Genomic DNA, 15460 nt, shown 5'->3' with positions numbered 1-15460 from the left:
AATCCTTCGGAGCATATTGTCCTCTGACAGAGTAGTAGGTTTTTCTGATAATCTTTATACATTTTATTGGTAGATAATGGTAGAATCATCTTTCCAGAATAGTGTTTTTGTTTTTGTTTTTTTTAAAAAAGATTTTTCACTGCTCCTATGTTTGTGGGTTTCCTTGAAAGGCCTTTTCTATGAAGACGAATCCTCTACTTTGCTGTCTTCATATTTATAATGTGTTATTTTGATGTTTAGTTTAATTATCCTTGTTACTTTCTGGGCTGAACACTCATGAATGCATTAATTATGTTTTATCCTGATCATTATTATATATCTACTTTTAACTACATATATATATATCCATTATCTGTCATACTAATATCTACATTCCAACATAGGTTATGTGCCTAATGCATTTCTAATGAAGAGATTAGTTATCTATTATTTATCTCAGTCTTTTCATTGGACTAATAAATGTATCATCTACTATGTGTCAGACACCGTTCTAGGCATTGGAGATATGATAGCTGACAAGCAAACACAAACTATGACCTTTGAAGCTTACATTCTAAAGCAGATAATAAGAAAGCAAACACATAAATGCATACTATAATTTCAGGTGAGTTTATAATTTCTATCAAAAAAAAGTGAAGCAGGGTAAGTGAATAAAGTGTCAGAGGTGGGAGACTATTTTAAATTAGTAGTCCAGGAGAAACCATTTGAGAAGAAATTTGAATTAAATGAAAGAAGAACCATGCAAAGATCTAGGGGAAGGGCGTTCCACATAAAGGTACAGTACATGCAAATAAATCTGTTTTGTATATTTTAGAAATGGTAAGAAAGCCAAGGATGCATATCATGTGAGCCCTTGTCAACCACGGTCAGGGTTTGCATATTGCTTTGAGAGGGGTGGAGAGGCTCCAGGAGTGTGAACAGAGGAGTAACATGATCTAACTTCAGTTATAGAAGAATCACTCTGAATGTTATAAAAAAAAAAGACTCTGGGGGAATTGGGCGTGGAAGTAGGAAGACCAGTTTGGAGGCTGTTATAGTGGTTCAGGCAAAAGGTAGTAATGGCTTAGATTAAGATGTTAACAACAGAAGTGGCAAAGGGTGGTCAGACTGGGAATATATTTTGAAAGTTGAAACTGTGAGATTTGTTAATGTATGGAAAGTGAGATATGAGGAAAAGAAGGAAGAAAACAATGACTCTAAGATGTAGTTCTGGACAACTATGTTAAAGGACCTGTAGGACTTAGAGAGTAAATTAAAAGTTCTGTTTTAGCCATATTAGGTCTGAGTTGTTTATTAGACATCCAGGCTGAGCTACCTAGTAGGCCACTAGATGTAGAATCTGTAGCCAAGGCAGAGGTCTGAATTTGGGATATATAGATGGCATTTTAAGCCATGAAACTGGTTGACTTAGGGATTGAGAATGGATAGAAAAGACTGACAAGGTCTGAGCCCTGGGGCATTTGAGAGAGTTAAAAAAAGGCCTGTAGGAGAAAGGAGAAAAACCAGGAGAGAGTGGTGAACCTGAAGCCAAGTGAGGAAAATTATGTTTTGAGAGAAAGGAATGATCAGCTGAATTAAATGCCTGAGTAGTTGATCAAGGAGATAGTAATTGATCAGCTAATTTGGCAAAATGGAAATTGTTATGATCTTGAAATAAAAGCATTGGCTAGAGCAGTGAGACTAAAGTGCCACTGGAAGGAAGAAGGCAGAGATAACAAGTATTGAAAATTTTTTCAAGGAATTTTGTTCTAAAGGGGACAGAAAACTGGAAGATATGTCTGTAGAGTCAGGTGATGTCAAGGGAAGTTACATTTTGTTTACTTTTGTTTTGTTTTCAAAGATGGCTGCTACTCTTGACTCTTTGAACACTGATAGGAATGATACAGTAGAAAAAGACTTAATTATACGGAAGAGAAAGTTAATAATATATGGGGAGTATCCTTAAACAGGTGAGAGAGGATGAGATGCAAGATACAATGATGAGTTTGATATTTGATAGGAGTGGGGCCACTTCCTCCAATAAAAGAGGAGGGAGAAAAAGCAGCAGGTATACAGAAATAAACGAGCAGATATATAGAAATAAATAAATAAGCGAGTATGGGTTGTGGTGGAAAGTGAGGCAGATCGCTTTTGACTACTTCTGTGTTCCCAGTTAAGTAGACAGGCCACTGACAGAGAATAAAGAGAAAGGAAGCAGTATCCAAAGTCTGAGGAGACTCAAGAAGTTGTGAAATGGCTGTTAACTGGAAAGCTGGAAGGGAATGTAACTAAGGAAATGAAGTAGGAATGCTGGACAATGCTGATGGCCCTTACAGTAGGTAGCTTCTGAGATGGCCCCAGTGATCTCACCACTTGGTATTCAAGCCCTTGTGTAATCCCCTTCCCTTGAATGTGGGATGGACTTACTGACTTGATGCTAACAAATATAAAGTGTGAGAAGTGATGGAATGTCACATCTGACATGAGGTTGTAAAAAGACTATGGTTCCCATATTGGGCATCTGCTCTTGGATTGCTTGCTTTAGGGGAAGCAAGCTTCCACGCCTTGAGGAGTGGCCCATGTATGAAGGACATGAGATCTGCCAATAGCCACATGAATGTCCTTGGAAATAGATTCCCGTTCCCCCCACTACCACCACAGACAAGCCTTCAATATAAGAAGATCACAGCCCTGGCCAAGAACTTCACTGCAATGTCATTAAGGCCCTGAATCACAGCCAACCAGCTAAGCTGTGCACAAATCCCTGACCCACAGCAAGTGTGAGACAATGTTTGCTGTTTTGAGCTGCTAAGTTTTGAGAGTAATTTGTTAGGCATCAATAGATAACTAATACAATCCACTAGAGATTTGTGATCATAAATTTGAAAGACAGTGAGCTTAGTTACAAATTTAATGTAAGACAGTCAACAGAGGTATGTGTATTTTTCTACTCACAGTCAGATGCACAGAAAAAAGTGTGCAAGGATACTGACCCAAATTAAACATAGCTAACCCCTACAGGATGAGTGGAAAAGATGGGGAAAAGGGGGAGGTGAAATGAAGATGCATATTCAGCTTTAATCCATATACAAGCTTCTGTATGATTTGCATTATTTATAATCAGCTTATATTCATTCTTTATGTGCATAATTTTTTAAAAAGATGATCTCAATTAAATTCTATAAAATACAAAGAAACTAGCTTATCAGGGGAGAACAAAATTCCACTGTCTATAATCTGTGGTTCCTGGCATTCTCTCCAGGGCTGGAAATGTTCACTCTGGAACATTCACCAGCGCAAGATAAAGCCCTCAGACCATATTTAAGTGGTAACGTGCAAATGCCAGGTTTTAGCCCCTGGTAAGGCAGCAGCATTCCCATTCCTAGGTGGAAATCCCGATGAATACTCTGTTCAAGCTCCAGAGCTTGTCTGCTGCTGCAAAACAGGCTAGAAGCCTTGGCATCCATCACCCAAGCCTGTTTCACTTGTCTCTTTGTGAAAATCCTTTGAGGCACAAGGATAAAAAACATCTTATCATTTAGGTGTCAAGTATCTTTAGGTTAGACTGTCAAAAGCTTTCATTGACTGTGTCATCTTAACCCCATTATCCTCTCAGGCTCTATGAAGGTGTAAATACAAATGGAGAAAATAATGAGTTCTCAAGTTGTGTTTTGTTTTTCATTCCTATGCCAAGACTTCTGATGACAAATCCTTTCGTTGCGTGTAGTTTCCCTGGCAATTATTCACTGGGCTTTGCTTGCTCTCTCTGCCTGTTTTCTAAAAATCATGCCCTTTCAATAGAGGCTATAGAGGAGCAGATTTGTCAATCTGTTCAAAATAATTCAAAATTAATGGTAACTAATTGAATATAATCTGACTGAATTTTCTACTCCTCTTAGATCGAAAACTTAATGGAAGCAGGGACCATATCTTATGTATCCAACATTCAACACTCACTAAACATCTCTTACTTTGCGAGGCAAGCGTCATGTTAGGAATAGCCCTGAGTAGCATGCGTTATGTATATCATCCTTGACCACACCATCATTGCGTTTCCTCTATCTTGCTTTTTCTCATGTATTTTTGCTACATGTTTTTGGATCAGATGTATGCATGCTTTCCTTTTAAAAAATTTACGTGATACTACATGTTTTTTCATTCTAAAAACATCATTTAACAGTTGTAAGAATCCACAGAAAACTGGGTTAGTGTCACAAACTTTAATTATCTAAAAATAACAATAATTACCATAATTAGCAAGAAAAAGTTAGATTTTTACATACTTCCAATCACTGTTGTATCAACATATAGCAAAAACACTAATAACACTGGCTCAATGTATTCTATTTATAGCTTACGATATATTCCTCAAGTTCAAGAGAAGTTCTTAAATTCTAGGTCTTCTCTTTGTACTGACCTTCACATGATTCTCCACTTGGTGAAAACATCCCATTGTCATGGTAGCCATCTCTGCACTCACAGTGGTACCATCCAGGCAGGTTAATGCAATTAGCACGACTGTCACATTGAACAAAACCGTCAGAGCATTCATCAATGTCTGGCAAAAAAAGAGGAATTTTACAAAATTATTTATTTTCTTTTAAAGAAACAAGAATATTCTGCTACAAGGCTACTAAAATTTTTAATGCCAGCAAATCCTTGAAACTGGGAATACATAAAATTAAGAAAGTCCACTTGTTTGTTAAAAGCTATACAGAAAGAATGTGGTGTTATTAGTAACAGGAGAAACATCTAGAAGGCTTCTTTGATGCAAAAGGCATTCCACTGTAGAAAATGGAAAGAATCCATATGTGATGGTCATTAGTGCTGCTCACCAAATATTTTAGCTCTTCTAGACACAAGCTAGAATTATGATTCTCCAGGCCCTTCCAGTTAGGTATGGCCACGTGATAGGTTAAGTGTCTCTTAAGCCAACTCGGGAGTGATAAGTGTCACCTCTATGCAGAGCCTTTAATATGCAGTGTGTGATTCACATATACCCTTTCCCTATCACAATGAATAGCCATTTCCAGATGCTCTAAAGATCTACCTGAGTTCCTGTGGGAGACAATCTGGTGCACCTTCCTTACTTGCCTGGGATGGACTTATGGCATGAGAAAGAAATCAACCTTAGTTGACACTCCAATATAGATGACAATAGCATTCATGAATCAACATGCTTCACATGTTCAAGTATACATTTTATTTATGTCACTTTCTACTGTGTTTCACACACACTACTTCATTGAACCCTCAGAAAAATCCTGCCATGTAGATAGTACATTGAACATGTTGGAAAAAAAAGATGGAGGCAGAGGGAAATTACGGGATTTAACCAAAGTCACCTGAAATTTCACAGTGCCTGACATTCAGGTGTGTGCTCCTTTATAGATGTAGATCATGCTGGATCTACTATACAAAGAGAGCTATGGATCTTGAGTCTCAGATACTTCTTCCAGAGGCTTATTACTATTCCCAAATGTTGAAAGCCCTTGATTCTTCTTGTCTGGTCTACTGAATCGTGAGAACTTCCAACACCATTCAAGTACCTTTCTTTGCTCACAGGAGGAAAAGTAATCCCTGAAGTTGCCTTACAAAGTGTCTCCTCATTAACTCCTGGTTTTCAGGATCTTTCGGCTTAACTTAGACTCTGCTATATGATCCAGTGGTGCTGAACCATTGTGGCTACCAAAAATATCCACATGTCTCCCACTCCCATCTTGATAGCCGTATGCCATAGCTGAAGGTTCCAACTTGCCAAGGCAGGATGGTTCTTTCCTATATGCTTCTGACACCTGAATCATATTTCCTGCTTCTGTGACCAGGCAAGATGACATCCTTCAAGTTGAAGGTAAATCCACTTCCTTCCTATTTCAGTCTCATTTCCCTCCAAATTCCTGGAAGCAAATATTCCTTTCATTTTCTTATAAAATGTCCTCTTTTCAGAAGTTCAATGTTGAAAGAGATAAATTAATGAATAAATGTATACATAAGTAAAAAAAAAAGTCAGATAAATGAGCCATCACTCGTTTATTTCTTGATAGGTCAAGTGTCCCTTCAGCAAAATGGTATGCAAACCATCCTCTTAGATTATTAGGTAATGGGCCAAAAAATAAATATTTTATATAGCTGTAATAGTTCAGCATTATTTCTGAATTATGAATGATTCTACCTCCGTGGTGCCTCTTCTTTAGATATCAGTTACTATTGACAGTCATTCTTAACTGTCAAAATAATTGCGACTGATCAAATCAGCTAACCATTGACTTCCTGACACATAACTGATGTGGACTGCATTCATTTACTGAGGCCTCATAGGTTTTGTGAAATAGTCTATTTGTACTTCAGGGGCCTCCCTAACTGATGAACCTCTGATTTTAAATAGGTCCGGAATATTTTGCTCATTTTGGCTTTATATGGTCTTTTCTTCTAACCCAAATGATGTAGAAAATTGATTATGTCATTTCTTAAGTGCATGGACAAAAGAAAACAGGTTGGAATTTAAGCTTTAGAAGTGAGTTTTATTGGAAGAAAGCCATACGGGGGATGGTTAGAGTCATTCATTTTGGAATAATTTGGTCACTAAGGCTGGTAATTTGGAAGTAACTCTTGATGGAACTAAGCTTGCTCCACTGAAGCAAGTTTCCCATCTATATTTAGCTTTCAGTTTAGTCCTTTCTTCCTTCCTTGACATAGTTGTCAGGTTATCGCAGTTTCTATGGTATAGATATATATTTAGATTGTTACTTCTCACTTCATTTCTCTCTTGTCACTCCTTTACCAGGCCCACTCCTATACTGCTTCATACCCATTTCTTCTTAATTACATTACGGTAAACTTTCTTGATCTATAAATACACTCCATAAAGTTTAATAGAAATGCTACGTGTTATATTAATTAGTGTTTTGAAGACTGGGAATACAAGCATGTGCCTGCCCATAATGTTTTTTTTTTTTTTTTTTTTTTTTTTTTGAGATGGAGTCTTGCTCTGTCGCCCAGGCTGGAGTGCAGTGGCCGCATCTCAGCTCACTGCAAGCTCTGCCTCCAGGGTTTATGCCATTCTCTTGCCTCATCCTCCCGTGTAGCTGGGACTACAGGTGCCCGCCACCTCGCTCGGCTAGTTTTTGTATTTTTTAGTAGAGACGGGGTTTCACCGTGTTAGCCAGGATGGTCTCGATCTCCTGACCTTGTGATCCGCCCGTCTCGGCCTCCCAAAGTGCTGGGATTACAGGCTTGAGCCACCGCACCCGGTCCCATAATGTATTTTCATATAAACTTTGGGCATTATTATTATTTAATTATTACTGTGTGATAGGATTATAGAGGGTGAATAGGTAAATATGGCTGTTCCTCCACTTTTGATGGGGTTACCTTCCAATAAACCTATTGTAAGTCAAAAAGTCATAAGTTGAAATTGTATTTAATACTCCAAGCAACCTATCATAAATTAAAAAACTCATAAGTTAAACTATTTTAGGTCAGGGACCATCTGTATAAGTTTCATGCATTAATTTACATATTCAATATTTATTGGATGCATTTTATGTGCCAAGAACTAAGTGCTGGGGAAATAAGGATAAACAACACAGACGCATTTTCTGCCCTCAGTTAGTTAATCATCTATTTAAATTGTGCTTTGTTGTAATAAAATTAAATTTATGAAAATCTGAATTTACAATCATATGGAACAGTATTTCCAAACATGCAACTTATCTGCCACCAGTGACACGATATGTAGGTGTTAATGGGTAGATATTTTATTTTAATGGCTACATATTTATTTTTCTGAATTAGTTCCATTTGTAGCAAGTGAGACTTATAGTAGAGTAATAAAACTATTTAAAATTTTAAAATGAGAAGAATTACAGAAACAATATTAAGTAACTATTGGTATAAATGGTCAATTAATATGAGAAAAACAATGAAGTTTTGAAAACAGCAATATACAATATAGGGCAATTATTCATCTTTCAAAAGGATTTGCTGAGTAATTCCTTGTGAAATGCAAAGCCTTAATTCGCCTAAATACGTCTGAATTTATAAAAGACACCCATGTCATAGATCAAGATTATATGCTTGCTATCATTTAGAATAGGGAAAAACTAGCCAGATAATATATATAACCTCATTTTACACTTTTATGTTCCTGCTAATTTTGATTTGTTTATGCAAATTTTTCTACTTTGGTTAGTCAGTAGACAATGAAAATGTGCTTGAATTGACAGAGTATACACTTCCCACTAGAAGGCATGTTTTTTGGCTCATGACTCTAATTAAAGCCAAAGATCTAATAAAACAAACAGTCTCATCTGTAAGTGATTTGATGGTATGCATATCCTTATTCACTCAGTAAATACTTAGTAAATAAAGAATTGAAATCTGATCCACAATTTATAAATTAAGTATATTTTTTCTATATACAAATGAGGACATTAACAAGAATTACAACATAAATGCACACATATTTTCAAGTATGCTCATATTGTGCTTCACATATTTTCTAACAACACAAGGCAGTAAAAAAAAGTTCAAATAATTTATTTCTTGGGTACTTTAATTAGGTTAGTTAAAACCTAACTTCATATTCTCTGAGTCAGATACACAGAAAATAGTAGACCCAGGGAAAAAATGTTATTATTTTATTCAGTACAAGAACTTCAAAATTTGAACGCATTATTTTCCAAACTAAATAAAAGTATTCAAAAAATTAGTATAGGCTGTATAAGCTTATATGACTTAGTCTTAATCCTAAGGACCTTAACTTTTTACTCTGTACGTACATTATATAAAAAACTAAGAGTAAATATCATGAATTTTATAATTTTATTACATATTCTGTCTTAGAAAGGAACTAGTTCCTTAGAACATTTTCAGTAACCACATTTAGAACAGTCAGCTAGCAATAGTATTAAAATGCTGTCCAAAAGCACAGAGAATTCTACAACTGCAGTTGTAGAATGAGACACTTGAGTGATAAACACCCTCTTTCTCATGCATAGTAATAGTTATTTCTACTATAATATAACTAAGAACAATAAAAAATGTGCAAATGTCCAGAACAATCCATACCTAAAATAGACCCTAATTATTACTTTAACACTCTCAAGAAAACTGATTAGCTTCTGCTCTTATACTGGATAAAAAAAGAAAGGAAATCCAGCTCTTTTTTAAGATGAGTGAATTGTTTTTAATGACAGTCACAGAGTACTCTCTTTCATACTATTTTATCATTAATAAAAATATGACATCATTTCTCATTTAAAAATAGGCAAGTGTTCTATTTATATCATCATCACATGCACTGGTAGTTATATCGATAAACAGTAGGCAATTAAGTTCCCTAAAACAATGAACTCCTGATTACCTACATGTGGGTTATTTGCTGTCTAGATTATCTGAAACGTTTTTTTGAATCACAAGGTCATTTCCGTCTGTCTCTTGTTGAGCTTCTGGGAAGTCTGCTTTCAACATTTAGGTATGAATGCTCAAAGAATGCACACTCATTATATTACTTTAAATGACTGTGCAAGATTTGGGTATAAAATATTGTCTAAAATTTCATATAAGAAGACTGATTTTCTCATGAATTTTTTGAAAATACAACATGGTGATATATGTAAATAAAAATGGAAAACCACAAAATCCTCTGCACAAGTTACACTCAACATTGCATATTTAGAGAAAATTATATTCATTACTTTATAGTTCATAATTAGGAAGTTAATGACAGGTATTGAAAATGCACAGATATAATTTCTTCATCATATTGTTTAATCATTACAAGAACCATATGAAATATTCTTATCCTTATGTCATAGACAAGAAGGTGGTGACAGCAAACAGAACAGAACCCTTTCAACTCCAAGCCCAGTTCTTTTTTCCCTTATGGTAGGCTGCCTTTCAAGACCAACACTTCGCCAAACAGAATCAGCCTATGCTTTGGAATATCAGTGTATATCTTAAAGTCAATGAATTGCAGCTCATTGGCTCTTCGAACTAGGAATAATACTTTCTTTATAGTTTGCTGTTAACATATGAGGCCTCACAGGAGAAGCAGTAACTGGCTCATAAGAGGTATCTAATATGTGCAAATTCCATGCCCATCTCCAAAATAATCCTTCAGAGTTTACAAAGCATGTTCACATTCATCATTCGATTACTTGAAAAGAAACAGAGGAAAACACAGTTTCATAAGATGGATTTAGTTGAAAGAATGTCTTTTCTTCTGTGAACAATCAAGAGTCACTGAAGGGTTATTAACAGGAGAGTGATGTGGAAGCTGCACTTTGGGAAGAACAGGGCAGCAGTTATGTGTCAAGCCAGTGGGACTGGGTAAGACTAGAGGCCATCTCACCAGCTTATGAGACTACATTTCATAAAGAAAAAGGTTATAAACATTCCAAGTAGAGAATAAGTGGAAACAAGGATAAAGAAGCATGTTTTCTTAAATGCTTATCTTTGGTCAGTGTACAACTCCCTCTCATGTCCCCTGTGTTGATGTCAGGTTGACCAAGTTCACATTCCATATGTCTGGGGGTATACCAGAAAAGGAAAGAAAATTGAGATAATCTGACTTTTCTTTTGGTTACTAGAGTCTTAGTATTTTATTATTTCTTTCTTCTTCACAGAGTCTCTGCATATGTTTTCCCTGTTGACTAAAATGCTTTTTTCTCATCCTCTCACCTGAGTTAGTTAACTACTTCTCATCTATCTGTCCCATACTAACATTAATGTCCCTTGGGGAAGCTTTCCTTGACTCCAGAGACTATATTAGATCTCCTATTACTTAATGATTAGTCTATTTTCCCCCATATTTTCCTTGTATTTTGTATCCTTGTAATAGCATCTATATGCTTTTTCTTTTTGCCTAAACTTGCACAAATATTACACTGACTTAATACAATTTCAATTCTGGAGAAGTTCCTACCTATCTTTTTCTCTCATGTTCAAAAGCATTTTTAATTTGGGCTTTTTGTCCTTCCAAATAAATTTCAGATTTATTAGTTGGTGAACTTCTCAGCAACAAGACAAAACAAAACAAAATAAACACAAGAAATGGGGGGGGGGAGCCTGCATTGATTCTATATATTGACTTTGGGAGAACTGAAATCTTTATATTATTGTATCTTTTAATCAATACATATGATATATTTCCTATTTCTGTAATATTTTACAGATTTCTGAATGTATGTATTGTGTATATATTGCCTGAACTTATTCCTAAATGTTTTATTACTTTATCTTTTTTTAAACTAACTTTATTGAGGTAAAACTTATATAGGAAAAAAATCACTAACAATTTAATGACTTTTGACATTAGTCACTACCATAATCAAGATATAATGCATTTCCTTCACTTCCAAAATTTCCTTCATATCACAGTAGTTTGAAAATAATTTTTATAAATATTAATTTAATGTTTATCTCTCAGAGTAAATTTCAAATGGCCAGAAATTATGTTATATTTTACACCACATCTCTAACACTTAGAAGAGAACTGGGCACATGGTTGGAGATTGATAAACACATGCTGAATGAATAGATGAATGGATGCTCTGTTTGTAACAGCAAGTAAGTAAGTGGAACACTCACTATGCCACACTTGAGTTCTGCTAGGGTTGGAGGGGAATGAAGGCAGTAGTGACAGTTTGAAAGCATACACTAAGACAAAAATAACATGATGGTAAAATGATACTTCCTCATTCTACTTCAAATGTTTTCGCTGAAAGACTATAATATTAGATGCAGTACAATAGGTGAAGAGAATGTGCTAATTTTACACACTTTTATATGCCTATTTAATTATATGTATTTTTAAACAAAAAGAATACATCAACACCTTTGATTAAAATGAAAGACTGAAAACATTTTAAAATCTCTTCTTCTTTACTTCCAACCCTGTAAACATTATGTTAGAGGAACAAAGAAAAGTATAAAAAGCCAACAAAGACAAAAAGAAAAATGATAGCAGGATAGAAGAAAGTATAATACATTTCTGTCCTTTCTTGGAAAATAGAATATAGGTGAAGTGGTAGAGACAGAGTAAAAGGAACCAAAGATTAGAATCTTTACATGATAATCGGGTATGGCTGATTATTAATAATTATTAATGATTAAGAATATGACTAATGGGTGTAGTAATCTTCCCTGAAAAACCCTGAAGAGTCTTGAAATACCATGTAGAGCTGAGATGAGACATGCAGCTGGAAGTAGTTGAGTTAATTAAAAGTCTACTGATGAATAATCAACCTACTCATCTCCTCCTGCCATGAGCAGATTGTTGAAAGAAAGCAGTTACCCTTAAAGGGCAGAGTGAATGTTTGTTTGTTTTTTTCCTGCAAGGGAAATAAATATCTGTGGGAAATTAAAGCAGCAGTGTAGAATTTGTTATTGTTTGAATCAAAGTCCCCTGCATTTCAGTCTTTAGATATCTTGAAGTATAAAAAATGGCTCTTTTTTTTTTTTAGCTTACTAATGTAAGTTTGCAAGCCAAAAAAAAGCCTGCCCTCATATCAAAGCTCAAAATCAATTTTCTATGTATTCACTTCTAAACATTAATGTGAAATCAATGAGCAACGGATAATCAAGAAAAGTCTGTAACATGTAAGAGAAGAGCCAAGATATAGTATCAGAAAAACTGACCCTGAAAGAAATAGAGATAATTGGCCAGGCATGGTGGCTCACGCCTGTATCCCAGCACTTTGGGAGGCCGAGGTGGGTGGATCACAAGGTCAGGAGATCGAGACCATACTGGCTAACACAATGAAACCCCGTCTCTATGAAAAAAAATACAAAATACATTAGCCAGGTGTGGTGGTGGGTGCCTGTAGTCCCAGCTACTCGGGAGGGTGAGGCAGGAGAATGGCATGAACCCGGGAGACTGAGCTTGCAGTGAGTCGAGATCGCGCCACTGCACTCCAGCCTGGGTGACAAAGCGAGACGCCATCTCAAAAACAAACAACAAACAAAAAACAAAAAAGAAATAGGGATAATTCACAGAACAGAACCAAAAATATTTCTAATTAACATTCTCAAATAGATTTGAGAGAATATTTCATCTATAAAATAAGGACACAGTGATTATAAAAAAAATTCAGAAAGGAATAAAGAGTTCTTGAAAATTAAATATATGCTAACTGGAGCTTTAAAAAATGCAATGTTAAGACATGGAATATCAAGTAGAAGTCGTCTCTTGAAAAGTAGAACATATAGAGAACAGAGGAAAAATATGAAAACAGCAAAAGCAAACAAAGCAAAGACCACCAACCCAAAATGCTCAGCTTCTGATTAAAGAGAAATTTCATACCAAGAACACACACAAAAAAACCAATGGGAGAAAAATACCTTTAATAATAATAATAAGTCCAGAACTTTTCTCAAAGCTATTGTCTTCAGATTGAAAGGTCTATCAAGGTCTTCAAATATACTGAATAAAGATGTTAGCCAATAGCTGTTGCTGGCTATATGGCAGCTATTGTTCTATGTAATTTACCTATATATACTCACTTAATGCTGACTGCAGTACTATGAGGTAGGGAATATTACTGCTATCCCCATTTTAAAGGGAAGTGAACTTAAGCAATGAAAGTTTAAGTATTTTTTTACAAAATTATTTAGGGGCAAAACCGAGATCTAAACCCAGATATTTTAGATAACAGAGGTCATACTCTTGCCCATACACAATACTGCCTCACAAATAAATGAAACAAAGACCTACATCTAAATACACAATTGTCAAATTTCGTAACAACAAGAATAACATAAATCTTAATATGTCCCAGAAGGAAAACAACAGCTTACATATAAAGGGATGAGAACAATTTAGTAGCACATTTCTTACTTACAGCACTGTATGCCCAAAGACAGTGAAGCGATGATTTTAAACCTAGAAGTCTATACTCAGCATAATTGTCAAATAGCTATGAATACAGAATAAAGATGTTTTAAGGCCATGTAGTTCTTTAGAAGTTTTATGTTCCATGCATTATTTAAAAATATTTTACTAATATAGTGCAGTAAAATAAAGGACTAAATTGAGACAGAGAAAAACCTATCAGTAGTTCATCACTCCTTCCTTTTTACAATACTTTCTTCACTTTGCAAGGATACACCCCTCTCTCTTAGTTCTCCTTGTACCTCACTGACCTCTATATATTACTTTATTATTATTATTATTATTATTATTTTTTTGCAGATCTTATCTTCTCAATCTCTAAAAGTTTGAATTCCCTGGGGATCTACCCTCAGACCTTTCCTTTTGTAGCTATCAAATTCTTAGTGATTTCATTTAGTACTAGGGCTTTAAAGGCTTTAAATATCCAAATGCCACTAGTACATTGAAAACTATCTGTAGTGGGCAGAAGAAGAATGTCCCCTAGAAAACCATGTCCAGTTGGAACCTCAGAATATGACCCTATTTAGAAAAATGGTCTTTGAAGATATTATTAGGTGATAAACTCAAGATAAAATCACCCTGGACTTAAGATGGGCCCCAAATCCAGTGACTGGTGTTTTTGTAAGAAAAGAACACAAATAGAAACAGAGAAAGCCAGGTGAAGAATATAAATCAACTCTCCACCATAGTCTCTGGTCTCTAGACTTTCCTGTTTCAGTATGCATTCAGTCAGGAAAATTGAGCCACTACAAGAATTATGGGAATAAGGAGTTTTAAATAGAAATCAAGTCTGCACAGATCGGGGAGGAACTGGGTAAGTAAAGAATGCTTCATTCTTCATCTGGAGTTATGTAGATTGGAGTTATGTAGCCATAGCCAAAGAATGCCTGGGGCCACCAGAAGCTGGAAGACGCAAGGAAGAATAATTTTAATAATTTTCCTAGTGTCTGTAGCAGGAGCATGCCTCTGCTGACACCTTGAGTTTGGACTTCTAGCCTCCAGAACGGTGAGATAATAAATTCCTATCGTTTTAAGCTACCCAGTTTGTGGTTCTGTGGTATTTTACTATAGTAGTTCTAGGAAAATAGTACAGTATCTTATTTACATTTTTATTCTAGACTTCTCTCCTCTAGTTCCTACCTGTATATTCAATTTATCACCACCATTTCCACTCGGATACAAAACTTCTCCTTCTGAAGTCTCCCTGTTCTCAGAAAATGGCAATACCATTCAGTTACTTGGGCAAAAATCCTTATATTCATTATTCTTCTTCTTGCTTTTGTCTCATGCCCTTTATCCAATCATCAGCAAATCCTATTAGTAATGTCTTTCAAATACACCTAGAATTTAATAATCACTTCTAACTAGCTTGATACTTACCACTCCAGTCCATTCAAGTCCATTCACTATCACTATCTCCCTGATTCCATCTTTCCCTCCTACAGTGCATTCTGAATCACAGCAGTCAGATGATCCCTTAAAAATATATGTCAGATTGGCCGGGCGCGGTGGCTCAAGCCTGTAATCCCAGCACTTTGGGAGGCCGAGACGGGCGGATCACGAGGTCAGGAGATCGAGACCATCCTG

General features: G+C 35.6%; 1 protein-coding gene across 3 annotated transcripts in view; it reads right to left on the bottom strand.

The window, feature by feature from the left end:
* NELL2 (NEL-like 2 (chicken)) overlaps positions 1–15460 on the bottom strand; it is a 436529-nt gene that overhangs the window by 21489 nt on the left and 399580 nt on the right. For all 3 annotated transcript variants that reach the window (XM_011936068.1, XM_011936067.1, XM_011936069.1), the window contains one exon: positions 4397–4537. In XM_011936068.1, the coding sequence (XP_011791458.1) occupies positions 4397–4537 (141 nt within the window). The remainder of the gene's footprint in view (positions 1–4396; positions 4538–15460) is intronic.

Source organism: Colobus angolensis, unplaced genomic scaffold (genome assembly GCF_000951035.1).
Source record: "Colobus angolensis palliatus isolate OR3802 unplaced genomic scaffold, Cang.pa_1.0 Scaffold150, whole genome shotgun sequence".
Taxonomy (NCBI): Eukaryota; Metazoa; Chordata; class Mammalia; order Primates; family Cercopithecidae; genus Colobus; species Colobus angolensis.
This window is presented reverse-complemented; position numbering and strand designations above follow the sequence as displayed.